This window comes from Phascolarctos cinereus, unplaced genomic scaffold (genome assembly GCF_003287225.1).
Source record: "Phascolarctos cinereus isolate Bilbo 61053 unplaced genomic scaffold, phaCin_HiC Scaffold_726;HRSCAF=1367, whole genome shotgun sequence".
Taxonomy (NCBI): Eukaryota; Metazoa; Chordata; class Mammalia; order Diprotodontia; family Phascolarctidae; genus Phascolarctos; species Phascolarctos cinereus.
The window spans coordinates 156023353-156051111 of record NW_027556098.1 but is presented as its reverse complement, the minus strand read 5'-3'; the positions used below and the strand labels follow the sequence as shown (position 1 = coordinate 156051111).

General features: G+C 34.5%; 1 protein-coding gene across 11 annotated transcripts in view; it reads right to left on the bottom strand.

Annotated features, from left to right (window-relative positions):
* R3HDM1 (R3H domain containing 1) overlaps positions 1–25626 on the bottom strand; it is an 87468-nt gene extending 61842 nt beyond the window's left edge. For 7 of the 11 annotated variants that reach the window (XM_021009437.2, XM_021009442.2, XM_021009444.2 and 4 more), the window contains exons 1-4: positions 25538–25626; positions 21764–21974; positions 9161–9202; positions 8565–8657 (exon numbers count right to left, since the gene is read on the bottom strand). In XM_021009437.2, coding sequence (XP_020865096.1) covers positions 8565–8657; positions 9161–9202; positions 21764–21934 — 306 coding nt within the window. In that variant the 5' untranslated portion in view covers positions 21935–21974; positions 25538–25626. The remainder of the gene's footprint in view (positions 1–8564; positions 8658–9160; positions 9203–21763; positions 21975–25537) is intronic. The other 4 variants (XM_021009447.2, XM_021009448.2, XM_021009450.2 and 1 more) reach the window with 2 other exon arrangements.
* Positions 25627–27759: the final 2133 nt, after the last annotated feature.

Sequence of the window (27759 nt, the reverse complement as noted above, 5' to 3'; positions counted from 1 at the left end):
TAATTTTCTATAACAATAAAATGAGAGTTCTGGACCAAAAATAAATGATTTTAAAAAACAGCTATGAAGTCATATTAACACCCCAAAATGTTCAAGATGACCAATGGACAAAATCTTATCCAAAGCCAAATATAAATGATGAATTATCCGTTATAAGGAATTTCCATATCACTTCTTCCAATCTGCACAAAGAAGAGATATGACTAGAGTCTGGAAAGGCTTCCACAACATTTTTTTTCCCTTTTTTATCCCACTTAGTTTGTTACTGGCTTTAAATTTTCACCTAATCATCAATAAGCATCTTTTGAATGCCTACTAAGTTCCAGGCTCTGTTTTAAGTACTGAAGACACAATGCCAAAAAAGAAATGACTCTGCTTTTATGGAGCTTACATTCTACAAGGGGTGTGTATATGTGTGTGTATACTATATATAACAGACACATACAATTAATCTAAATAAAAGATAATTTTGGCAGTGGAGACACTAGCAACTCGGAGAGAAAAATATAAGGAAAGGTCTTTTTCTGGCAGTGCCATCTGCGCTGAACTTTCAATCAACTAAGGGCTCTAAGAGGCCGAGGAGAACAGAGATTACTTGCCAGGTATGGACTATTTTAAGATGGTAAGAGCCTGAATTACAGTGATGGTCATGACAGTGGAGAAGAGATGTTTTTGAGAAATAAATCAAGCTTAATACATTACAGTTTACTTCTCTGTCACTGATGAAGGCACCACCTTTCTTCTATTCACCCAGGCTTGCAACCTTGTGTCATTCTTAACCTCCCTCTCACTCTCAGACTATATTGCCCTACCTGTTGTTGCCAAGTCATGTTGTTTCTACCCTCAAAATATCTCTGAAATATTTCTCCTTCTTACATAGCAACTAGCTTGGCACAGGCTCTTATAATCTCATGCCTGCACTACTGCTTATAGCCTTCTGGTTGGTCTCCCTTCCTCCCTTTGCTCTGATCTATCTTCCACTCTGCTGACAAAATGTTGTTTCCGAAGGGAAGGTCTGACCAAGTCACCCCCATCTCAATAAATTCCAGTAACTTCCTATTACCTCCAATTATCAAATACAAAATCCTATTTGTCTTTTAAAGCTCTTCACAATATTGCTTTTTTTCCTCTCTCTAGTTTTCTTATACTTGATTCCATGTTCTCTATGATTGAGGAACAACAGCCTTCTTGCTTTTCCTCAAATATGACACTGGATTTCCTGACTCAGTGCCTTTACAATGACTATCTTCTAGGCCTGGGATGCTCTCTCTCCTTATGTCTGCCTATGGGCTTCTTTGTTTCCTTCAAGACACAACTCAAACTCCACTCTGCAACAGGACTTTCCATTCCCTTCCTCCCTCCCACCCCACTACGGCCCACAAGTGCCTTCCCCTCTCACATCAGCTTTCATTTCTTCTCTCTATATATCTTGTATGTACAGATACTTGCATAGTGCTTATTTTTTCTTCCATTAGGATGTGGGCTCTTTGAAGGTAGGAACCATGTTTTTATTTTCTTTGCATCCCCAGCATTTAGCATAGTGCTTGGCACATAGAAGTGCTTAATAAATGTTTGTTGACTAGCTAAAGTTAAATAATTAAGCAGTCAAGTATGCTTTTGTTATTACTTTAAAAACTGTTTTAAAAGCAATTTTACCGTATGTATTTAACTAGAAGAATTGGTAGAAATAGCTTCTCACCAGGAGCTCTCTATACTAACGAAATCGTGAGTCTAGTGTCTATCCCTATTTAATTAAAAAATAAAAGCATTCAAAATTAATTTACATATCATGGGCATTTATATTCATATGACAAGGGTTTGAAACCTGGTTTTGCAATTTACTACTTAGACAAGCCATTTAACTTGTTTGTATCCTAGTCTCTAAACTTGTGAAATAAGGTCTTATTTTCAGGTGATTTCTGAAGCTGTTTCTGTCTCTAAAAAGTATAGCCCTATATTCTGGAAAGTTAAAGAGGAAATTATTTCATTCAGTCAGGAAAAATGATGAGAAGAACGGAAGCAATTATTCAGGTTATCATTCCTGAAGAAAAGGTTGGATTCTTTTTCATCTGAATTAACTATGGCTGTTTCTATTGATCAGATTTCCAGAAAATATGTCCACTTCGCTTTGTTTTGCTTTTTTTTCCTCCAAGGAATCAATACTAAAGAGGAAAAGGGATTTAGTGCTCTCAACTTAAGGTAAGCAGGATACATATTAAATGGGATTTTAAAAAAATCCAACTTTTCAAAATTAATTTTCATATTCGATTTTCATATAAATAATTCTCTATTTCTTGCAACTTTCATTCTCCTATTCTGCCACATCTACAGTTTCCCCATAAATCTGTCTAAAGTGGTAGGACAAATTCTAGGTATTTATAATTTCCACCAAAGTAAACAATATTTTATTTCTTCTCCCTTGAAGATACTGTCTCTTTTAAATGATTTAACCACTTGATGCTTAACCCTCCCCCCCCCTTTTTGAGGAATATCTGTTATTCAATTAGGTCTTGGGTTGATTTTCAAAAGATAATCATCTTCTTACAGAAAGTTAAATTTTCATGACTCTTACCTATGTATTATTCACCAATAAGCCCATTTCAAAACCATAATCCTACTGAATCCAGCAAAAGGAAAAAAAAGTTTTTACATGACAATCTCTTGTATTCCCTTTAGACTTTTTTTTTACTAAGTATTTCTTCTACATTTTAGTATCCTAGGAAAATGTGAAGTGTAACTTAGAGGTTTAATACTTAATACTTCAGTGTTTAAGTATGATTATAACTGGAATTTCAAGTGCACATCAACTAGAAGTCTGAAATTGCTTCATTAAGATAAGCTAGAATTGACAAAGCTAGAATTGACATTCCATTATATAGTAAAGTTACTTTTTTCTCACAGGTCACAAACTACATTTGAACTTTTCAGATCTTTAGTTATGCAACCTCGAAAAAAAATCAGTTTTCCAAGACAAGTGAATTAGCAGGAAAGTATTTAAAATGGTATCTATCATAGAAGGTAATGACAATAAGGTTACTTAATGAATTTTTTTTATATGCCATCTACAAGTTCACTTATAATTTTCTGTAAGTTGTTCCAGAATGAAGAAGAATAAGATTAGGACACAGAGGTAAAGGTGGGTTGCTCTCCAAGAAGAATGGCTTTCAGGGCTATTAAAAGGAGTTAACACCTCTGGAAGAAGTCTGAAACAGAACCACTGTCTTCAGATTCATTCAGACAGCTTCATTTGTTTCAACATGTGTTTCAAGTCTGATGGAGCATAAGCAAGAAAACTCACTTTTGAACAGCAATGTGTTATAATTACATATGCACCCAAATACCTGAGACTTTTTTTATTTTTATTTTAAGTTTTTAGGCAATTGAGGTTAAGTGACTTGCCCAGGGTCACACAGCTAGAAAATATAAAGTGTTTGGTTGGAGGCCACATTTGAACTCGGGTCCTCCTGACTTCAGCACCGGTGCTCTATCTACTGCCCCACTAGCTGCCCGAAGAGGTTTTTTTTAAAATCTAAATTTTCACAGGTAACATGTTTATAACATGTTTATAACTATTTTCATTATCTGAAAAAACTTCTTTTAGTAAAAATCTTTGAATAAAGTGAAATACTGCTCTAAGAGATCTCCAGATGGATGTACTTTACTAGTTCAATGGTTTTTATTTATGAATTTCTCTCTTTCTTGGACAAAACTCAGACTAGGAACTTGAGAAAATTTAACAATTTAATTAATATTTATTGCTTGCTGTGCTGGGGATACAAAGACAAAAAGAAGAAGAAAGGCAAAGAAGAAACAAAGGAAAGAAGAAAAGGAAGGGAAGGATGAAGGAAAGGAAGAAAAAGAAGAAAGAGAAAACGTGTTCCTATACTCAATAGGTTCATGTTCTATAAGGGGATAGCACACATATAGGTAAACAAGTACAATATAATTTGGTGGGAGAGAGGACTTCATGTAGGAGGTGGTACAGGAGCTGAGCTTTGGGATATACTCCAGGTTTGTGGAGACTACTAATAAACAACAGGAGATTGAGGAAGGCTCAGTTTGGGGCAAGAGTTTGGTGGTATGTTAAATGTGCAAAGGGACAAGGTATAAGAAATAGGTCCAGAAAGGTAGGCTGGATCTAAATTGTGGAAGGCTTTTAACATTATATCGAGGAGTTTGCATTTTATGCTAAAGGCAATAAGCAGTTATTAAAAATTTTTGAGTGGAAGAATAATATGGTCAGACCTGTGACACAGGAAGATTATTTCCATAACTGTATGGAAGATGTACTGAAGAAGTAAGAGACTGGTAGCTCTGAGACCAGTTAGGAGGCTGTTACTGTAGCCCATGACGAGGGCCTGAAGGAAATAAAAGTTGTGTGAGTGAAGACGTATGGAGGTAGAACTGATAAGATAATGTAACTTAGATGGTTATAAGATAATAAATTTTCAACCATTATGTACACATTTCACCCCATATAGATACATAGATGTAGTTATCTTCTACAGTTAGGCACTGCTTATTTCACTTCCAAGAAAAAGCTTTACTTGCTTTTACTATCCACTACTATAAATTATAAACTGCATTTTATCATACTTTTGTGATAACACAAAAACAACTCACATTAGATAATAATGCTCTCTTGGGCTATTAGGCAATGTTTTTATTTAGGGGTAAGTTCCATCTACTACTGACTTGAGAGTGACCAAATAACACTCCTTTTTAAGTAATTTCAACTTTTAAAATACGGGTAGAAAATATTCCAGGCAAATGTGCCAAAGGAAGTAAACATAAACCTATCAATTCTAATGAACACCACCAAATTTTATTCTGAAAAAATATAAATGAATGAATGTAAATATACCTTGGTTACCTGAAAGTTCACATCTGATTACAACAGTAACGTTGCAAAGATGGTATCTCTAAGACACTGACAAGGGTGGCTGGGTAGCTTAATAATAATAGTAACGATAATGACAACAATAATAGCAAGCATTTGTAGTGCTTTAAGGTTTGCAAAGAGCTTTACAAATATGATCTAATTTTATCTTCACAAGAACTCTGGGTATTATTATTATCCCCATTTGATAGATGAGGCAACTGAGGCAGACAGAGGTTAAATGACTTGCACAGGTTCATGAAGCTAGTAAATGTGTGAGGCTGAATTTGATCTTAGGTCTTTCTGACAATAGGTCCATTTACTGTGCTCTGTTTACTGTGCCACCTAACTGCCTCTTAGTTGTTTGTCTCACAGTAGTAATGGATTTGTGATGTATCTGTATCCTTTTTGATCAATTACATACACCTGCAGTATAGATAGCTAATGCCAGAGGGATATGTGATCATGGAATATTGGCTTTATCTGCATCAACCTTTAACCAAATATGACACCCAGTTACAAACAAAACTATGTTTCATCTAATTGTTTAACTGTAGGGAATAGAGTTAAATTCTATAGGTCAAGTAATTAAAGAAAAAAGGAAGGCAAGGAGGAAAAAAGCAGTGGAATGCTTAAAAAAAAAATCCTTTCAAATTCTGTAGCCTATGTTCCACGTAGAAAACATCCTAAATTTGCTGTCTACTAGATAAGAGGCAGTTGGCCTAGCAGGCTGAGAGCCTTGCCTGAGAGTAAGATCTGGGTTCAAGTCCTACTTCTGACACATTACTGAGTGTTTTGACCTCAAACATGACACAAACTCTCAGTGCCCTAGGTGCCAATATTTTTAAGTAGAGGAATGAGTGTCAAAATCAAATAAACAGAGGGGCCAGATTCCTGCAAGTGCATACTGACTGAGAAAACCACATATCAACCTTATCTATGTTATATTTTATTTTAAAGATTGTTAAAACATTTCCCAATTAAATTTTAATCTGATTGAGCCCACAGTAGGAAAAGCTATATGCCACCACATGTTGCAGGTCACATATTTGGCACTTTAGCTTTGGGCAACTCTCGAAGACCATAAATTGAAGAATAATTGTAGATCTGCATTGGTGGAGATTCCTTGATGGAAGCTACCTATAGGAACAAAACCAAAGACCAAAAAAGTAAAGGGCTCCATTAAAAACCGTTCTAATAAAGGTTTACAGGGTGATACCCACAGCTCAGCCAAAGTATACAAATGCCTTTTCCTCTCCTTTCTGAATTAAATGTTCATCTCCTCCTGCCCTTTATGAAACCTTGCCCATATCTTCCTGCCAGTCATTTAAAGAATGTATCAAATACTTATCTACTGTGAATATACTGAGCCCTACGTGGTTTTTCACCTGTTTTTATGCTTACAATATTTATGTTCACATATATTTAGTTCTTGTTTATTCCCTCTCCTTCACTGGATGTTAAGGCTCTTTGGGGCATAAACTATGATTTTTAGTCCTGTATAATTTAACATAGGACCTAGATTATAGGTATCTAACTTAAAAGTAAGACCTCAACAGATTGTGATTCATTTAACATAAGCAACATGTGGAAAATTCTTATTACTGAACAACAGCCAGATATAAAATTAATGTCAGTATGGAATAGAATCTAAAAATAATTAATAGTTTTTAAGCTAATACTCAACTATCAGTGCTATTATAGAATACAGAATAATCAAAATTAAGAGAAAGGTCCCAAATTTCATTTTATGTGATAATCTTAATCCCACCCTGCCTGAAACTTTTAAAAAATTAGATCTACAATAAACAGAAAAATAAAAAAGTACTTCAATTTTTTGTTCCCTTGGGAGGAGGTGCCAACCAAGTAGGGAAAAGGAAATTATAGGAAAGAGGAGAAAAAAAATCTTAGGCAATTCACAAAATATATCCTCAACTTGTTTGGGGGTGGTAACAAATAGCTGCCAGCTATGGTTCCCATGGGGAGGGAGTTAGATGGGGAAGAGAAAGTATAAGAGGGGCAAAATAACGGTAAATGGCAATTAGCCAAGTAGAGTTTGAAACTGACTAATAAATCTCTATTGGCCTGTTGGGAGGCATTAAGGTAAAGAATTCAAACTTATCTCTAAATCTCAGGAAAACTTTAATTCTGAAAGTATGATCAACATCTTTGTGCTAGGTAGGCTTACCTTAGATAAACCTACAACTTGTCTTTGGGTTATTCAGCATTATATCTCAGCAATTCATATTTTAAAGAAGGCATAGAATTCTGAATGGGTTAACATGCAAAGCTTTATTATGAGACTTAATGCATTTTATCCTATAGTTCAATTAAGTAACAATTAGTTGAAAGGAAAGGAAATTCTATGTGTCATTCAAGAATTTTCACTGGTAAAATGACAATGTTTAACTTTAGATAAAATAATCTCTCCCTTTCATTTAAAAATTGTAATAATTTGTAATTGTAACAAGCATACTCCATAACTAAACCAAAATATCTAAGGAAGCCAAACTCAAATAGAAATGGGCTGCATATTGACTTAGAAAACCACAACTAAACATAATCTTTATTGTACTGTTTCTTTATTTGTTTTAACATTTCTCAGTTACATTTTAAGGTGGTTTGGGTAGCTGGGGCTGGGGGAAGGACTTATAGCTGCATGAAGCTGTGAGTTTGATACCTTTGACCTAGAGAACTTAGAATTTTACAGTTGCAATTATAACTCATTAGAAAAAGAAAGAATTCAGTTACTACTCAGGATAGTTAAGTAAAAATGTCAGAAATTTTAGCTCAAATCACCAACATATCTAATTTAGCCTCAGACCAACAAGAGGTCTTTAGCCAAGCGAGTTTCTTACTCACAACTAGATGGATATGTGGCTTACTGAAAAAGAGAAATAAATCAACATACTTTCTGAAGATATCAAAATCATTTGGAATTGACTGTGGACTTGTCAGGAGATTTAGGTGACTTGACCTTGGAAAATAGAATAAAATATTTAAAGGATGGATTGTTTAAATTTCATGAGTTCTGTATTTTACAGGAAGAAAAAGGTGAAGAACTTCAGATAGCACAAGTTGAAAAGAAAACAAAAAAACCAAACCCACACTACTATAAAAATTGCCTTATAAAAAAGCAATTTACCCACTCAGTGGAGGTGGAGGGAAGAAGTGTTTGTGGTAGGTGAATAATGATTTAGGGTAGACAAACAGCAAAGGAATCTGAGCTCTTTTGATCAGTCTTCATACATTTTCTGGAAAAATGTTGTTGTTAAAGAAAAGGAAGGAGAGTAAATTTTTAGTGCTTACAAATATTAAACAGTTTTTAAAAGGCCAAAGTGAAAACAACAACAAAAATTAAGAACAATTCTTAACTAAGGCTGTATAGCTGAAATGTCCATTTAATATTTTAAACTATTTTTGTGGCAGTTTATAACACGTAAAATCACAATCATACCTCATATGAGTTAACCATTTTTTTCTGAGAGACACTTTGAGCTTTAAGACAAGACAGATTTTTTTTTTCAAATTTTCACCAACATTCCATGGTAAAAATATCAATTTGGCCTGTCTGCTAAAAACAAAACAAAACAAAACAAAACAAAATCCAGTCCTTAGCTTTTCAAAAAGCATTCTCCAGGGAATACATGATCTCTACCATGCCTTCAAATTATAATAATTTTACCTGGTTATCATCCTGTGATATCTCCGCTGTGGGAGGCGGTGGAGATTCTTCACACACTGCAAGGCTCCGAACTAGCTTTAACTTTGAACTTGACTAAAGAGAAGTATTTATAATTAACACTACATTTCACAAAACTAGGGCATATCCAAAACCCCCTAAAGAGGGCCTTTTGTATTTCTTTATAAATAGTTTCTGCCAAATATAAAAGTAGATGAAATGTACACAAAGTTAAATGTATCATTAAGCACCACTAATACCTTTGTTAAAAGGGAAAACAAAAGCAGTTGAAGCTTTGAAAATCACACAGCAGCAGCAATGGGTATAATTCCAATTTTTAAAAAAGCTAACAAAACCCAAAGAATGGTAGGAAGCTACTTTCTCTTGCTATGGATAAAATGCCATCAAAAATATAAAAGCAAATGCACAAAAGCAGACAACTAGGCAAGACAAAAAGCCCCAAAAAAACAAAATAAGCTTTCTGCCAAAAACAAAATATGGCAAAACTAAGTTTGATGTAGTTATTTTATGAAAACAAGAATTCATCAAGCATGAAGGAAGGCCCTTGACATGCCAGCACACCCAAGTATTTACTATACCTTTGACCTTTTTCCTGTCTGTCCAAACGACTGCACTGGCCGCTGAATATTGGGTATAAGAGAGGTTTGTATTAAATTTTACAGTGAAATAGGAGGAAGTTATTAAATATACAAGTTACTACAGAAGAACTAACCATATGTAAAGAACAGCAAAGGAGGAAACCTAATATTGTCAGTCCAATGTTGATTTCTCCAATTGGGTATATATTTTTTCAAATGTTTATATTCTCATTCAAAATAGTCTTATAATTCATAAATGATCACATATCAAAAGGTTTCAGAAACATGTTGTATTCTAATTCAAAAGTAACTTTTTTTTAGCTAGGCAACTGAAGTTAAGTGACTTGCCCAGAGTCATACAGCTAATAATGTCAAGTGTCTGAGGCTGGATTTGAACTCAGGTCTTCCTGACTCCAGGGTTGGTGCTCTATTCATTGCGCCACCTAGCTGCCTCCAAAAGTAACTTTTTAAAGATAGCAGCACAATAAAATTTTTTGTTTGTATTTTTCATCTATCATAATTTGGTTAAATTCCGTAAAATAAATAATTCTGTAAAATAAAATAATCAATTCAGGAATTTTAAGTAATAGTGTGTACCCACACAGGAACAAAAATGGAAAGTAAAGGTTGTGGAAGTAAGGATAAATTTCTACCGGCTCCTGTGAAACTGCCTTTAGTACATCACTAATTCACCAGTGATTAACTTTTTAGAGTTTTTAAACTGAGGCAGTGAAGAGCACAAGGCAGAATGCTCATTCTTCCTTTTGTTATGACCAGCTGCTAGAAGTGGCCTTTACTTTGAATCACATAGTTACAAACCACAATGGCAGGGTTTCCTTAAGTAATTTGTCTATGGACCACTTATATCTGGATTGAAAATTATTGCTGGGACTTGTAAATACTGGTTTTGAACTTATGTAGACACAAGAGTTTGGCAGAGAAACTTCTGAGCAAATTAAAAAAAATTACAGTAATAATTTCACATGTATGTATCTCATTTCATATTTAAACATTAAAAAGACAAGTCACTAGCACAATTTTTTAAGGCAGTTCCTGTTCCTAACAAATGAAACTGGGGAATGCTATGTTCAAATAATAATTCTATGATTGCACCACGTTTCAGTTTGGGAAACTAGCTGCAAGGCTAATGGTTTAGAGTGAAAAAAACAAAACAAAACAAAAACCACACAGGATCCAACTTCTAGCTCTTGCAGGCAATATTAAAAAAAAAGAGCATATTCTGGAATCAAGACCCAAACTTGCAAAATCTAGGAACAAATATGGTACAAAAGCACACCAAGTACCAAGATAAAAGCAATAAAGTATGGATTAATGTATTTTTCACCCTTAAGAACAGGTGAGGTAGCATGTTGTAAATAAATAAAACTAGTCGTAGAGTCATGAGTCATAAGTCTGAATGCCTGGCCAAGGGTATGTAGCCTATTTTGAGTTTTAGTTTCACCATCTGTAACATGGCATAATACTTCCATTACCACTATCTACGTCACCAGGCCATTGTAAAGAAAGTGCTTTGCAAATCTTAATGTGCCATATGACTTATTATTAATAATATAATGCTTCACTATTTCACTCTAAAACACAAATAACAATAAACCTCTTTTTGTCAAAATAGTTACATCACTAAATTCATTGTTCAATTAGGAGTTGAAATTTATTCCTTAATACTGCTCTTCATTCAGGGAAACCAAACTATACAAAAAACCCCTAAATCATCACCAAATTATCCTAGTTTAGAATAGGCTTTCAAGTTGTTCCACTGAAATCAAAAGTAGTTTAAGAAATAAATTATATTAAGTGACTTTAAATAAATGCACATAGGTGCATGCACATGCGCGCGCGCGCACACACACACACACACACACACACACACACACACACACACACACAGAGCATGCGCTTAGCAATGTTGCCAAGAAACTGCTTCTATATCAGTTACATTTAGTACCTTCACCCACTCTTCTTATCCTCCCCTTTAATTTGTACAAAGAAGATTACTAATTGTTTGGAAGTAACACTTGTATCTAATATTAGAAGAAAATGGAGGAGAAATTTGATATCTCAGGGTCAGGGTTTAAAAGAATAACATTTTTAAAAAAGAAGGATATGTTGTTGCTAGGAAAAGAGACATCATGATTAATGTACTTATTTAAGCCCCAAGGGAGTAAAAAAGGTCAGGGATATAGATTGGTCTGTACTTTCACTTAACATAGAAAAGGAAGTAGAGAGAAAAGAGGATAGATAACTCATTATTTTTACTCTTTAAACAGATATAAAAGAGACAACTGCTATGGAAACCATAAACTTAAAAAGAGTTGTGTGTCCTCGAAAATTATTGCATATATACTTGCTGAAACAATTTGAAGTGACACAAGAAAATATGCAACAAAACAGACTGCACCAAGACATAAAAGCATAGTAAACTAGCTTGCCTCGGTTTAAATAAATGGCTTTTGTTTCGTCTTTTTGGTTATGGGTTCACAAGCCAGGACACTGCTAAAAATATAAACCTCTTACATTTCATGTCACACTGTGCAGCCCAACTGTAGTGCCCACTTTAACCTTAAAACTTAATTTCACCGTTTTAGGGATCAGAAGCTTTTCTAAAAGGTTGAGGTAAAACTGCTAATTTTCAGGTGATATCCTTTTGTTTCATATTGTGGTATGAGGGCAGGAAGTAAACAATATGAAAATACAAAATATTCTATAGACCTTAATTTGAGAATGATGCTAAAAATTGTTCAGAGTTACTGGTTACAGAGGAGAATAATGGTAAGTATCAGTAAGGAACTGTTGGAGTGCAATCAATCTAGCTAACATTTATTAAGCAATGATTATATGAAAAGCACTGTACTAAGTGCTGGAGTCTAGGCTAAGTATATAATCTTAATTTATTATTATATACTTTAAAATAAGGGCAAAGAGATAAAAAGATATTGTGTTAAAATTTATAAATTTGTACTCTAATAAAAATCTTGTTTGGTTAAAGGATTTATCATTTAAAATTATGCCAACACACCAAATTCATTTCAAGTTGAATTTCAGATTATCAAGGTAGGAGTATCCTGGCTTGCCTGTTGCCCCTTCACGGGCAGAGTGACTTCTGAGTCACAGCATTGACCATGAGATGAGTTTGTACTAGTGAGTATAAGAATACAGGTAAGAAGTACTCAGGACAGAACCATTAATGAAGAAACACCAATCAATTAGACAATTGAGGGTAGTAGGATACTGTCCTTGTGATGTTCATTATTTTTCATCAGTGATATGGATGAAATCACAGGTGGCATACTTATAAAATTTGTAGATGAGACAAAGCTGGGAGGAATAGTTAATGCGATGGATGACATAATTAGAACAAAAAAATCTTGACAGGCTAGAATGATAGGCTGATTGTTAAAATATATATATATATATATATATATATATATATATATATATATATATATAAACAGGTATAATTTCAAAATTCTATACTTTTATACCTGGATTAAAAAAAACAAACCAAGACAAAATCTTTTAAGATGAGGGAGGCAGACATGAGTTCTGAGCTGTGGTTCTTTGCTTGGTAGTGATCAGCAGCCTGCCTTTGCAGAACCATTCACAGATCCACCTATTTCCAGTTCCGGGCAGGAATTGAACATGAAATTTGTGGGTTGTGATAACAGGGAATAAACATAGGTGAAAATCAAAACTGAAGAATGTGTTTTAGGCTGGCAAGACTTCCAGGCAAGCAAAATCATTCCAAAGGGATGGAAGGAAGGAAAACAAAAAGAAGAAAAATGGAAAGATATTTACAAATTATTATAACAAACCTTTTCCCCCCATCAAATAAAGTGGAACCACTCCTGAACTTGCTTATAGGGCATACAGAAAAAGCACTAAAGAGAACAAAGATGAAAAAAGCAGATGGATTGGACTGAATGCAAGTGTTCTATGCTATAGGTGACACAATCTGAGGACTCTGATGGATCAATACACAAGGAAGTTAAAAATAATAAAAGCATGGGAAAAAATCTTGACCCTTATTAACACTGAAAAAAAGGAAAATGAGAGAACACTGATGACTGACATACATGTCTAGCCTTCAGTCTCTAAAGAATTTTTATTGGTTCTCTATATGCAAATTAGGACATCTAGAACATTACTAGTAGAGTACAAGCAAGCTTTCAATAAGTGATATTTAACCATTACCATCTAATGATTTACCAAGTGATTTACCATTTTACAAATGATAGAAGAATGTAGAAAACAGAATATCCTTGTGAATATATTGCTTGTTGACAATGAAAAAGCATCTGATTTGGTAGAGCAATAAGCTACCTTAGAAGTTCTTTTCCATTAGTGTCACACGAAAAAAAAAATGCTGTAAATCACTATTGATTAGAGAAATGCAAATTAAAACAACTCTGAGGTACCACCTCACACCCATCAGATTGTTTAAGGTGACAGAAAAGGAAAACGACAAATGTCAGAGAGGATGAGGGAAAATAGGTGCACTAAAGTACTGCTGGTGCAGCTGTGAACTAGTCCAACCTTTCCGGAGAGCAATTTGCTACTATGCCTAAAGGGCTATAAAAGTGTGCATATCCTCTGACCCAGAAATACAATCACTATGTTTGTATCCCAAAGAGACCAAAGAAAAAGGAAAAGTACACATGCACAAAAATATTCACAGCAGCTCTTTTTGTGGTGACAAAGAATTGGAATTTGAATGGATGCCCATCAATTGGGGGATGGCTGAACAAGTTATGGCATATGATTATAATGGAATACTACTGTGCTATAAGAAATGATGAAGGGGATGGTTTCAGAAAAACCCTGGAAGACTTACATGAACTGACACAAAGTGAAGTGAGCCGAACCAGGAGAACAATGAGCACATTAATATTAATATTGTTGAGGATAATCCACTATGAAAGACTTAACAACCTTGATCAATACAATAATCCATGATAATATCAAGGACTAATGATGAAAAATGTTATCCACCTCCATACAGAGAACTGATGGATTCATGAGTACAGACTGAAGCATTTTTTTTCCTTTTTTCTTGTTCTTCACAGCTAATGTGAAAATATGTTTTACAAGATTTTGTATGTATCCTTGGTATCATATTTCTTGCCTCCTCAATGGGTGCAGGAGGGAGTGAAGGGAAGAAAATTTGGAACTGAAAATAAAGATTAAAAATAATTTTAAATTAAAAAATGTCTCCTATCCATACATCAAAACCATTCACAATTCCTAAGAAGGGAAATAACTCTAGGGGCAGCTAGGTGGCGCAGTGAATAGAGCTCTGGCCTTGAAGTCAGGAGGACCTCAGTTCAAATCCAGCCTCAGGCTCTTAACACTTATCAGCTGTGTGACCCTGGGCAAGTCACTTAACCCCAATCGCCTCAAAAAAAAAAGAAGAAGAAGAAGAGGAGAAATAGCTCTCTTCAGTCATAAACATCAGGTAAGGCATAAAACACAGAGATAGAAGGGTTTTTGCCACTATGAAGAAGATTCAGCACAGACTTCAAACTGAAGAGGGAAAAATCTGTGGCTGATGAGCTCTCTTCAGATACTTCGGTTTGAAGATGACTATGTGCTGATTACTTCAAGCCTCAGAACACTCTTAAACAACTTATAGAGTTTGTCTATCAGTATATATGGGAAAGACAGTATAGACAGACAGCAAGTTGGTCCCAGAATTAAAAAGGATACCTTAATTGGAAAGGTTATAAATAGTGTTATCCAGAAATGTAAAATAAACTGGGATGTGGAGTTGGACATAAATGTATATAGAAAAAGGGCATGGAGGAAGAAAATATGGGGTAACAAGTAAACATTTTCCATGGCTTATAAGTGATCCAGAACAGGAAAGAAGTGGGCCATTTTTGTGAGACCCATTATGACTGAATTCCAGACTTAGGACAGGGACAGATCCTTAATAAAATATAGACCTTCTGCTGTCCAAAGTAATGATGATAAAGGCAATATTTGCAAAGAGCTCATAGACTTCTTGACTATATCTTCAGAACTAGTATAGGCTTTTTGCAAATACCCCTGTATTGTCTAATTATGTCAGAGGAAGTGGTGACCAAATAAAAGATCTTCCACATTCTTTGGTGTCCTGTGGATGGCCTGTAATAACAGAGGTTCAGAACTCTGTTTTGGGCTTCCCCTGGAGACACATAATGGCAGCAGCAGAAGTAGTATAATCTCGATATTAACTTCCTCTCATAGAAAGAAGGAAAGTGATACTTTAGAGATAAACACACACCCCTCTTTCCTTTCACAAAAGTGGGGGACTGTGGGTGTGGAACCAATGTTGCATATACAGTTAAGACATGGCTAATAGGTTGGTTAGTTTTGCAGAACAGATTTCTTTTTTCCTACCCCTTTTATTCTTTATTACAATCAATGGCTTTCTGGAGAGAGGAGAGATGAACATAGAAAGAAAATAAGAGTGACATAAAAATAAAAGATACCAACAAACATTTTTTAAAAGAAAATTTTAAAGTTGAATAAAAGTATGAGTTCGGAAGATGTAGACAAGAAAAAGTATTCGCCAAGTATAAACCGCAGTGTTTTATTATGCGCCAACTCTCCAATCTACATCTTTATTGAGTCTTCTATTCATAAATGAAGGGCAACCTCTACCAGAGTATTAGTACTGAACATCCAAGATTTCACAACGGGTACTCAACAATAGACTATTTCTTTACCATTTCAGAAATGACTGAAGTGAAGTTGATTTCAAATCCTGCCTCAGAAATATTTATTAGTCACCTAACCACTCTGAGCCTTAGTTTCCTCAAATAGAGATAATAATAGTACCTACCTCATAGGGTTGCTGTGAGGATGAAATGAGATAATATGTGCAAATCTTAAAGTGCTATATAAATGTTAGCTATTACAATGACTATTATTATATAATTAATAAAATATAATTACTACAACTATTATTAGAATTATTAGCTATCATACTAATAACAATTATTAGGATAATTATTCTATTATTAGAAACAGTAACAGGCCAGGAAACAAACAAAATGACAAGTTCTAAAAATACAGTCAGAAACATTAACTAGTTACTTGTTAGAAACACAAAATTTAGTAGTGGGATGGGTTTAGTAGATCTTAGTAATAGAAAATATGCCACAGGCAGATGGCTTTTTCAAGTCTGTTTTACATATATAGAACTGATCCACAAATAAGTATTAGATATGACTGATATCAAACAGGAGTCTTGGAAAGACCTTAGTTCACTTGTCTATCTGTAAAGTTACTTCAAAATAAATACAATTTTACTAAAAGATCTCAGACTCTGATAACGTTTCTAACTATAATGTTATCCTATCTATCTCACTATTTTCATTCACAGGAACTATTCCACTTTTATTATAACTTCCAGGCCCTTGAAGTGTTCCAATTTCTCCCACTTGCCTACCTGGCTTCTCTTGCTTCTCCTAATCAGCCTGGACCCCATGGTAAACCATTACAAGTATTTTAATTTGAAAGAAGTCCATGACTTCATCTTGTGGTTATATTCCTTTCAATGAGGTAGATTTCAATTCTTCCACAAGGTATTATCCTGTGTGATTCTTGTCCAAATTTTATTGTATAACTTTCACAGGATTTATCAAATATATGAGAATCCTTCGTTTCTTTTCTTCTTTCTGTATATTGGGGTCCCAATGTACTACTCAAACTGCCCACTTAGTTTCCTTTATTCGTGATATATGACTAGCCCACCTCCTTTCTAGGCAACTAAATTCTTGGTAATGTCCTTTATATCACTTTTTATGCGTAAATCACTGTTGGCAATAAAGAGATAAGCTTTTGTAGGAGTGGGCAGTTTGGGATCTTTGAAAGTATAGCACAATTTTGCATGTGCAGCCCAAATTACATTCTTCCTCTTGCTCAAATCTATACTAGAACACACTCAAAGATACTGAATATGATATGCTGAATGTGATATCTATCTGCTTACACTTACATATGTGCACTGGCAAGCCTAATCTGGAATGGCATATTGAAAAGATTAAGAAAGTCACTGGGGGTAACAACAACTTGTTTAGAAGCTGCCATAATAATCTTGATAAAAGGGAGGGAGGAGAGAGACTGCTAAAAGTCTCCTGGATCTGGAATTATAGGATCGTAAATTCGGAACTGGAAGGGGTCATCAGATCCAATCCCTTCATTTTATAGGTGAGGAAACTGAAATCCAAAAAGCTTAAGTCACCTGACTTGAGGTCACACAGAGTAACAATTATCTGAAGTCAGATTTGAGCTCAGGTCTTCTCATCCTAAAGCCAGTGTGCTCTTTTTATTATAATGGTAGGGCTTGAACTGATTTATCTCTGCCAAGCTCAACCTCCTAGATTTCAATTAAAAATAGGACTTGTTAATCAAATGAGGCAACTAATGTCTTTAAATTTATGGTCACCTGGCATGTGAATTATCTAAATGCCTATTTTAGAGAAACAGGCCCAGCTCTTAAGAAATTAAAAACAAACAAACATCCCTGTTAATTCATCAATCTCTTTAAAAGATTATGGACAGAATACAGAGAAAAACTAAAAAGAAAATCAAAATGAGACATTCCTCTTTTTTTTTTGTTTTCTTTGAAAGAAAAAAAAGGTAGAGGTAAGCAACACTTTAGAAGAATTACTTGTAAACAATGATGTCAACTGGGGCCTATTGGTCATTTAGATGATTTTTGTATGCCTGCAAAGTTTTCTTTATATGACATATATAAAGTGCATTGCATACTTTAAAGAGCTATATAAATGTTATTTGCTGCTGCTATCATTAGTTATTCTCATCTGACGGAATTACTTTTGATGTAAACTTAAAAAAATTTATTGATTTCTCTTATTCTTACAACACCATTATTTCCAAAGATGTTCCTTCCCCATTTCTTTTAATGAAAAAAGGACAAAACAAAAGATGTAAAGCAGTTTATCAAAAGCAATACATTAACCAAGTCTGAAAGGATATGCAATATTACACACACTCATAGTTCTCCTACTTCTACCAATACTTAATGAAGAAAGGCGAGTTTTTTCTCATTTCTTTTTTTAGGACCAAGCTTGGTCATTATACTTACACAACATTTGGTTTTATTCATTCTTTCCACTTACAGTTTCCCTAGTTCTGCTTATTTCATGTTAAATAAGTTCATTTAAATCTTCTTGTTTCTTTGTACTTTTCATACCCAATATTTCTTATGGCACAGTGATATTAATCCCATTACATTCATGGAACCACCATTTACTTAGCCATTCCCCAATTCAAAGGAATACATTAGGTTTCCAATTCTCTTTTGCCAAAAAGAGAAAAAAAATACTGCCATAAATATTTTGGCTTATATGGGACCATTCATTCTTTATCTTTGAATTCCATTAGGTAGTCACCTAACAGGAGGACTTCTTAGTCAAAGGTATGGACATTTTAGTCACTTTCTTAGCATAATTCCAAACTATTTCCAGAGCAGTTGGACCAATTCATGGCTTGACCAGTGTATCAATGTCTCCATCTTTCCACAGCTCCTGCAACAGTGATTATTCCTGTATTTTTTCACCTTTGCCAATTTGCTGGGTGTAGGGCGAAACCTCAGTTGTTTTGATTTGCATTTCTTTGTGTTTCATAACAATCTTTCATGATATAAACTTTTAACAAGCAAATAAATTACCTTGTTTCTACCTCAACAAGAAAATAACATTCCTTAATTAAAAAGAAATGAAATGCTCAAAGTATTATCAGGTAAGTTCTTGTTTAGAAATAGAAGAGCTTTTTTTTTTAATCACATATATATCTCTTGCATGAGGCATATATTTACTTTTTCTATCCCTCGTTACAGACTACCAATGCCACTGCTATAATCAAACAATAGGAAAACAGTGAATTATAGATTTTCAACTAGAGATTTATAGCTGGAATGAACTTTAGAGGCCCCTGAGTTCAACTCCTCCTCTCTCTCTCTCTCTCTCTCTCTTTTACAGGTAAGGAAATTGAAGGTGATGTATTTTATGAATAAGTAGAATAAAATGGGCACATATGTTATTACTCAGGGTAAGGTTAAAGTGGGTTTAACTAGTGGGGTATTTAAAAAAAAAATCTGACAAGTATGAAAACTAGGGTTACAATAATGACTCTGAGATACTTCTGAATCACCAGAAGATTAAGTTATATTTAGTTATGAGCAAAATGTTTTATTAAATTTTAAATTGGCTATTTCAGGAATGGTATCTAACTTAAGTTCTTATTTTTTCTAGCTCTACTTTATCTTTTTTTTTTGGTTATTTTTTTAATATTGCCTAGATTTCTCCTTATTTCTTCTGGATAGCCTTTCCAGTGCCATCCCTTTTAAAGATTTCTTTTAAAAAGAAGAGAAAAAAAATCAGGAAAACTAAAAACACATTGCAAAAAAAATTGACATTTTTATGCAATGCACCATAGGCATGGACCTCCTATCTCTGCAAAGAATTCAGGAGTAGCTATCTTTTGCTATCTCTGGTTTGTGACCAAGCTTGTTCTTTATACTTTTGCAACATCCAGTTTCAACTGTTTTGTGGTGGTTCTTTCTCTTTACGTTATTGTAATCAGCGATGTATATAGTGTTTTCCCTGCTCTGCTTGGTTACATTTCTATTAACCAGAATATTTTATTATCTAGATTCCTCATTCCCTAACCAAGTGGGATAAGAGAATATACTTTATGTGATTTTGAGTTATTTAATAAACACAAGAGGATTAACTCTATTATGTAATCAAAATTACTTATTTTTCGAGCTAAAATTTTGCCTCATTTACTACAGCATTTATCAGGGTAAATAAAAACAAACAAACAAACACAAAATATATAAATATATGTATGTATACACCCACAAAACAGTTCAAAGGGTAAAAGTGTCACAAATTTGCAGGATCATATTGGCGTTCAATGAACTTCACCAGACACCAAATTATTATTTCATATAAATTCAGTGAAAAAATTAAACTAAAAAAAGAAACAAAACACCTAATCACATCAATTTTATATTTATAGTACTCTTCCAGAGCACTATTTCTACACATGTCCATCTTGAAGTCAATAATTCCATTTTTAGCAGCCTCCTTGTTTGAATACAACAAATCACTATATGTAGCAATTGAGAATGCTATGCATAGCTCGTTAAAATTTTTTCTTTTGGATGTGGATGGTTACAGAATCCCACTCTTTTAAACTTTTCTATGTGACATTTCATTTGAGAAAACCAAGTCCTAAGATTGGGGATGAAGAATTGTAGGCTGATTCTCCCTTGTCCTATACTACACCAATGAATTATACTATTGAGATACTAACAGTCTCCTGACTATGTTTCAAGGGCTGCACAATGCTAGAAAATAAACATTTGGTTATGCTGGTGAGGGTAGAGTAAAATTTCAAATTCTTTTCTTTCACTTCTGCTGTGGCAAAAAAGTGAAGCAAAGTTTCATGGTTGACTTAGGTTTTCTTGATTTGAGTCCATCAAGACAAACCGAAGTCCCTGTCATTAATGATGCATACAACTGTAATAGTAATTGTGCTGTAGCTGACAACTTGTTTAATAAATGGCGATAGCTAAGTGGAAACATTTTTTTTTCCCTTTTCTATTTCAAGAGGACCTTGATTTTGAACACAGAAATTATAAAAGAACTAGGATCTGCTCTGGGAAAGAAAAGTCTCAAGAATCTAAAAAAAAATATCTCTTTAACTTTCCAGAAAACCCTTACTTGAATATACTAACCACTGAGGTGATATACTTATATAAATGCTATGACATTTTTTGTTGTTGATTAAAAATGTAAAACCATATGTACTTTAATCAAATACCTGACGCTACAATTCAGGTATGGTGTTGCCTGGTGATGGTTATCAGTTTGCCACAGCCACTATGGTCAGCCTGAAAAGCATATTCTTACACTTTTCAATATACCTCACCACTAAAATGGCTAAACTTAAGTATTTTTAAAAAGTAATATTTTAGAGAAACTTAAAAACCCAAATTGCCTAAGGTGCAATTTACTACTGTTTCTCATCTATCATTATGCATCCTTTATCCACACATCCTGAATATTAGCTTCAAATCAAAAGTTCTTTCTGGTGGCCTGTCTTCAACTCTGAGGCAAGCTCAGGGTGCCAAGAATCCCTGGCTAGCTATTTATCTTTCAATAGCAATTATGACAATTCTTTTTTTTTAACCAGAGGTGATTTAATTCAGGATAGAACAGTCCAATTAAGTAAAGAGGTGGCTTCGGTTGCCTTTTCAACCCTTCTATTCTCAGAGAACTCAGGTTATATAAAAGCTAAGCCTTCAGAAACCAGATACTCTGAGACTCTGATAAGAAAATGTCATTCTATTTTTTTAAAATGACCAATAATTTTGAATACATAATGAATGATACAACTGGAAGAAAGAATTAGCACATTCATATCCAACGGCTGGCATGGTCAGCAGCAAACACTTAAGGAGAACACCAGAGTTTTGAATGATGAATATTATATTTCACATGAAAAGAAACAAAAATATTCACTGAAGACAACATTTGATGCCAGTGGGAAAATTCTTCTTACCTGTAAATCAATTTTGCTGTCAATACAACGTTCATTCTTTTCTGCTGAAATCTTCTCATAGTTTTCTGATCTGATAAGATTTTCGACTCTGGTTGCATCTTTCATTTCTGCCTCCAAACCCTTCATTGTATCAGTTCCATCTTTTACAGTAACAGTATCAGACATCCTCATTAGAGAAGGTTATTTTAGAATCCTACAGGAAACTTGAAGCCTTTGAAGGAGGAAGGAATACACAATTTTTTTTTTCACTCCTTAAGGTGGAAATAGTTCTCCAATTTAAACAGTATCAGAATAGCATATGTACTATGAACTAATCAGGAATTATTTGTCTCTCGTGTCTAGAATAAATAATTTTCTCCCATTCTAGCTTTCATGAAGATTTTTATGATTTGGAATTTCCTTCATTATTTTTTATTTCCCTTTTAGCTATTTTACCTGAGGGAAAACTACTGAAAGGCAAGGTTGCGCAGCAGCTAGGTGGCACAGTGGATAGAGTACTGGCCTTGGAGTCAGGAAGACCTGAGTTCAAATCTAGTTTCAGACCAGACACTTGACACTTACTACCTGTATGTCCTTGGGCAAGTCACTTAACCCCAATTGCCTTGCCAAAAAAAAAAGGCAAGGTTACAACACTTCACATTAAACAAAACAAAACAAAACAAAACAAAACTCTAGAAGTGGATAAAGTAGCAAAATAGCAGCCCTCTAACTCTTCCTTCCCCACAGTTCTGAAAATTCTGGAGTGGCTATCAAATGGTGGTTGTTCAGTCATTTTAGTCATGTTTGACTCTGTGTGACCCCATGTGGGGTTTGCTTGACAAAGACGCTGGAGTGGTTTTGCCTTTTCCTTCTCCAGCTCATTTTACAGATGAGGAACTGAGGTAAATGGGGTTAAGTGACTTGTCCAAGGTCACACAGCTAGTAAGTGTCTGAGGCCAGATTTGAACTCAGGAAGATGAATCTTCTTGACTTCAGCCCTGACACTCTATTCACTGTGCCACCTAGCTGCCCCTATCAAATGGCACTCCAATTTAATTCAACAAACCCTTATAGCAAGCACCTAAGATATGAAGAGCACAGTGCTGGGCCTTGGGATAGAGGCAAAGTTACTAGCTAAGATATGGTCATAGCCTTCATAGAGCTTACAGTCCAATACGGGGAAATAATAAACACAAATAAGTATTATGCATAATTATGCCTAAGTGGAGAAGGAGAAGCAAAGTACTGTTTGAGTTCTGACAAGGAAAAGGCAATTACTGATAAGAAGTAGGGAAAGCAGGAAAAGCTTCATGGAGGAAATAACATTTGAGTCAGGTTTCAAAAGAATGAATAGTAGGAATTCACTATGTAGAGGTTGAGAGTAAGACGTTCTAATATTCACTACATGAAGCTGGGAAAAGAATAAATAACTAGAAAATCAGACAAGGAGCAGTGAAAAAGTAGTTAAACTAGAGGAAGGGCTATGGTAAAAATTAAGAGGAAGAAAATATTTAGGTCAATAGTATGAAATGCTACATGACATCAGAGGAGTAGGACTTTTAAAAGGCACCAAATTGGATTCGGTGATTTGGAGGTCAGTGGTAATTTTCAGGCAGGAGTTGAAGTTCAATGTTGGAGAGAAAAGCTACATCTCAAGAGTCTGATCAGTCTGTCAAAAAGCATTTATATTAAATACTTAAGATGTGCCAGTCCCTGTGCTAAGCTCTAAGAATACAAAGAATGGCAAAATCATGGTTCCTACTCTCAAGGAGTTCACATTTGAATTAGGAGGAAGACAGGCTTATTATAACAATAGCTACCATTTATATATTAACTTCAAGATTTGCAAAGTGCTTTACAAATATAATTTCATTTTAACCTCAAAAGAGTTCAGGAAGTCATATATGTATGTACAAGATTTATACTGTGTAAACAGAAGGTTATCTTAAAAGAAAGGCAGTAAGGTGGTGCTGAGGACAGGGACACAATGATGACTAGTAAAGGCCTCTTACCAAAAGATGGGATTTAAGCTGAGTCTTAAAGAAGGCAGAGGTGGAAGGTACATTTCAGGCATATGAGACAGCCACTGAAAGGGCACAGAGGTCAGAAGATGCCATGTCACATCTGAGGAAAAGCAAGAAAGCCAGTGTAGCCAGATTGCAGAGGACACAGAGGGGAATAAAATATAGGAAGACTGGAAAAGTGAGAAAAGGACAAGGCTGTGAAAGATTTTAAATACCAGAGGATTTTTGTATTTGATCCTGAAGGTAACAGGGAGCCTTTCAAGGTTACTGAATAGAGGAGAGATCTGTGTTTTAGGAAGATTATTTTGGCAAATGAGTGGTAAATGGATTGGAGTGGAGAAAGACTTAAGGCAGCTAGAGCAGCTCCAAAGGCTAACGGCAATAGTCCAGGCACAAGATGATGAAAGTCTTCACCAGGTTGGTTGCTATCTGAGGAGACATATTTGAATAAGGTTATTAAAGTGGCAATGACAAATTTGGCATCAAAATGAACATGGGGGTGACTGTGAGGGAGAAGTTGAGGATGACACCAGGACGTGAGCCTGGGTGACTTTGGAGGATGGTGATAACCTCAACAGTAATAAGGAAGTTAGAAAAAGGAAAGGATTTTGGGAGAGAGATACATTTAGTTCAGATATCTAGTCTGAGATGGTAATACAGGCAGCTGGAGATGTGAGACTGTAGGTCAGGACAGAAATTGGGGCTAGATAATAGATCTTCACATAGATAACTGAAAGCATGAGAGCTGAGATCACCAAGTGAAACAGTATAGAGGGAGAAGAGAAGGCGGCCCAGGAAAGAGCCTTCCGAGACCACTATGGTTAATGTGTGAATACTAGATAAAGATCCACCAAAGGATACTGAGAAGGAATGGAATAAGTAGAAGAAAAACCAGGATAGAATAGTAACAAAAACTTAGAGAAAGGAGAGTTATCAAGGACATGTGGGTAAGCATCATTATCAACGGTTATAGAGTAATGAAGAAGGATGAAGATTGATAAAAAGCCATTAACTCTGGCATTCAAGAGTTCATTCAAGAGGAAATTGGGAGAGTAGAAAATAAATCTTGTTAATTAAAAACAAAGTTAAATTTAAAAAAACTATATCATTGGTAACTCTGGAGAGAGCATTTTCAGTTGAATAAGATCAGAAGCTAGACTGCAGAGGAATTAGAAAAGAGGGAGAGGAGAGGAAACAGAGGTACCTAGTATAGAAATCAGATGGTAGCAATTCCCCAAGGTTGAGGAAATAGCAAAAGGACAGGAGTGTGAGGAAGTTTAGGATGGTGGCTGAGAATCCTTAAAATGGTAGGGTCTAGGGTTAAGGTTGGATATGGAAGCAAATGAAGTCTTCATTTAGTATTCAACAGTGAAAACCTCAAAAAAAAAATCAAGGCTGAATATGTTCTCCACAGAGATCTTGAAAATCCAGGACTGTTTTCCTTTGGAAAAAAGAATTTGTCATATAGATGTTAATTTACATTGAGAAATCCAAAAACTAATTTCCAGATTTTTAGAGTCAGAAGTAATCTAACTGAAAATCTGCCTTTCTTAAACTAACATTTTTTTCTAATTAACTGACTTACACTTGAAAATTATTTAAAAGACATACGCAAACTATATTGATGATGTAATGAAAGAGTGAAACAAAAATATTTTATTTTAAAATCTTACCTCCTGTCTTTAATATTTAGGATTTTAAAACAAAAGTAGTGGATAACACAGTACACCAATACACACATTTTGGGGATTTAGGGAGGTAAGATTATTACCTGATGTGTGCTATAGATTTGGGATTGTGATCTTCCACAAAAATAAAAGAAAATAACCCAAGGTTCCTTTTCACAGTTGTCAGCCAGGATGTCAGTTGTATTGAACCATCTGGAATCTGGTAGGAGGAGTCCCATGTCCTTGTCAACAGTGTAGAGTTCTGGACTGAACTGGACTTTCTTGGATCATATATATCATCACTTTTAGTGGCCTAAAATAAAAAAAAAACTTAGTTAAAATTCACCATAATGGCTTCTACAGCAATATTCCTATAGTAGTGGTTCTTAACCCTTTTATATTATGGACCTCTTTGGCAGTCTGGTGAAACTAAGGGACCCTTTTCTCAGAATGCTATTAAATACATAAAATAAAATATCTATGATTACAATGGAAACCAATTCTATTTAAATGCAGTTATCAAAATATATTAAAAAAAACTCAACAAGTTCACAGATGTCAGGTTAAGAACCCTTGATCTAAGGGAAATGGAACACTTCAGAGTAATTTACAATTTTACCACTATTTGTTAAAGATCATATGATTTTTCTGTTTAAAATAATCATGTAATCCTTATTATGAACTACAATTTCACTGAGAAAATTGCAAAGCATTAGATAGAAGGTTATAATATACCACACAGTTATTAAAAGAAAAAAGATCCCTGGTTCTTGGTAACTTTTGAGGATATACAATGAGTAGAAAAACCATATTTTTAAATGCCCACCTGAAAGCCAATAACTAGAGTGTTAAAAAAGGATACTATAAAACCAAGTTATAATGTTCAATCACAATTCAATTAGTATATATGTGACTAGCTACGTAGAATATTCTTTTCTAATTACCCCAAAGTCACTCTCTAAGCCATGTTTTCAAGGCGTCACCATTTTAACCTTACTCAATATAAGTAGCTAGCTTGCAAACATGCTACCAAAAAGTCTGTAATATTTGTCTCTGCATTCTTTTGAGAACTGTTATGAGTGTGTGTATGTATATAAAGTTGTTGGCAATCAAGCTGAAAAGCTCCCTAAAACACAGGTGAAGTATCAGTAATCACAATACAAATATAATAAAACATGAAATACAGCACTGAATAATACACAAATAATTTTTACTGTCTCAAAAGCATCATGAAGCATCAAAGTCCACGGACACAGCAATATTTTAAAATCAATCTCCATTTTTCAAATTGCCAACATTTCAATATAGGACTGAGTAAAAACAATTAGGAATTTACAGGAACACAAACAGTATTGTTTTGAACTTTTTTCTGTCTCTTAATGACAAATTTAATGGTAACTTCCTCATACAAAATATACAAGCTTTGTTTTATATTATATGCCTACTATAAAAGGGACAAGTAGCAGAATTCTGTGGCATTAAAATTGAATTAGTTGATACAAACATAGAGTTGAAGGATTTAGTCACTACTTATGAAAACAATTGCTACTGAGACGCAGCCTGACGTAGGGGAACAGAAAGCCTGGCCTGGGGGCAAGAAGCTCTGGGTTTAAGTAATACTCTTCTCATATACTAGCAATGAATCCTATGGCAACTTTCTCAGATTATAAATTGTAGAGGTAATCTTCTTCCCAGAAATTCTCTATATTGAGCAAAGTCCAATTTTAAAAGTTGCTGCCACAAATTAAAATTTTCTTTTCTTAAAAAAAAAAAGAGAAAGACTTGCACTGTTAGAAAACTGTCATCTGTTTTTAGCTTTCTCAATTTATTACTAGGTAAACCATTCTTTATTCTGTTGTTTTGCTTAATATAAGTAAAGTTTTTCTATTGCTTTTTAAGACTTTTAAATTGTAAGCTTCTGCTATTGAGTTTTTGTGATATTAAGCACTTTTATGAAAATCTATGTGGTGGGTGGACATGAGATATAAAACAGCATGGCATGATTTAAAAAGCATTAAATAGAATATGGAAACCTGGGTTCTAGTGGTGAAGCCTACACTTGAACTTGAGGTTTTCATACTCTGTTTAGTTTTCTTTCCATCTTTAGATATAACTGACACATAAACTTTTATAAATGTGAGTAGATAACGTATGCAAATAGAACAGGTGCAATATGACGTACTTGAAAACGTTATTGTCTCTGGAAAAAAAAAAGGCAAATGAATAAAAGTAAAGACATTGTCAGGGCAGCTAGGTGGCACAGTGGATAGAGCACCGGCCGTGAAGTCAGAAGGACCTGAGTTCAAATCTGATCTCAGACACATGA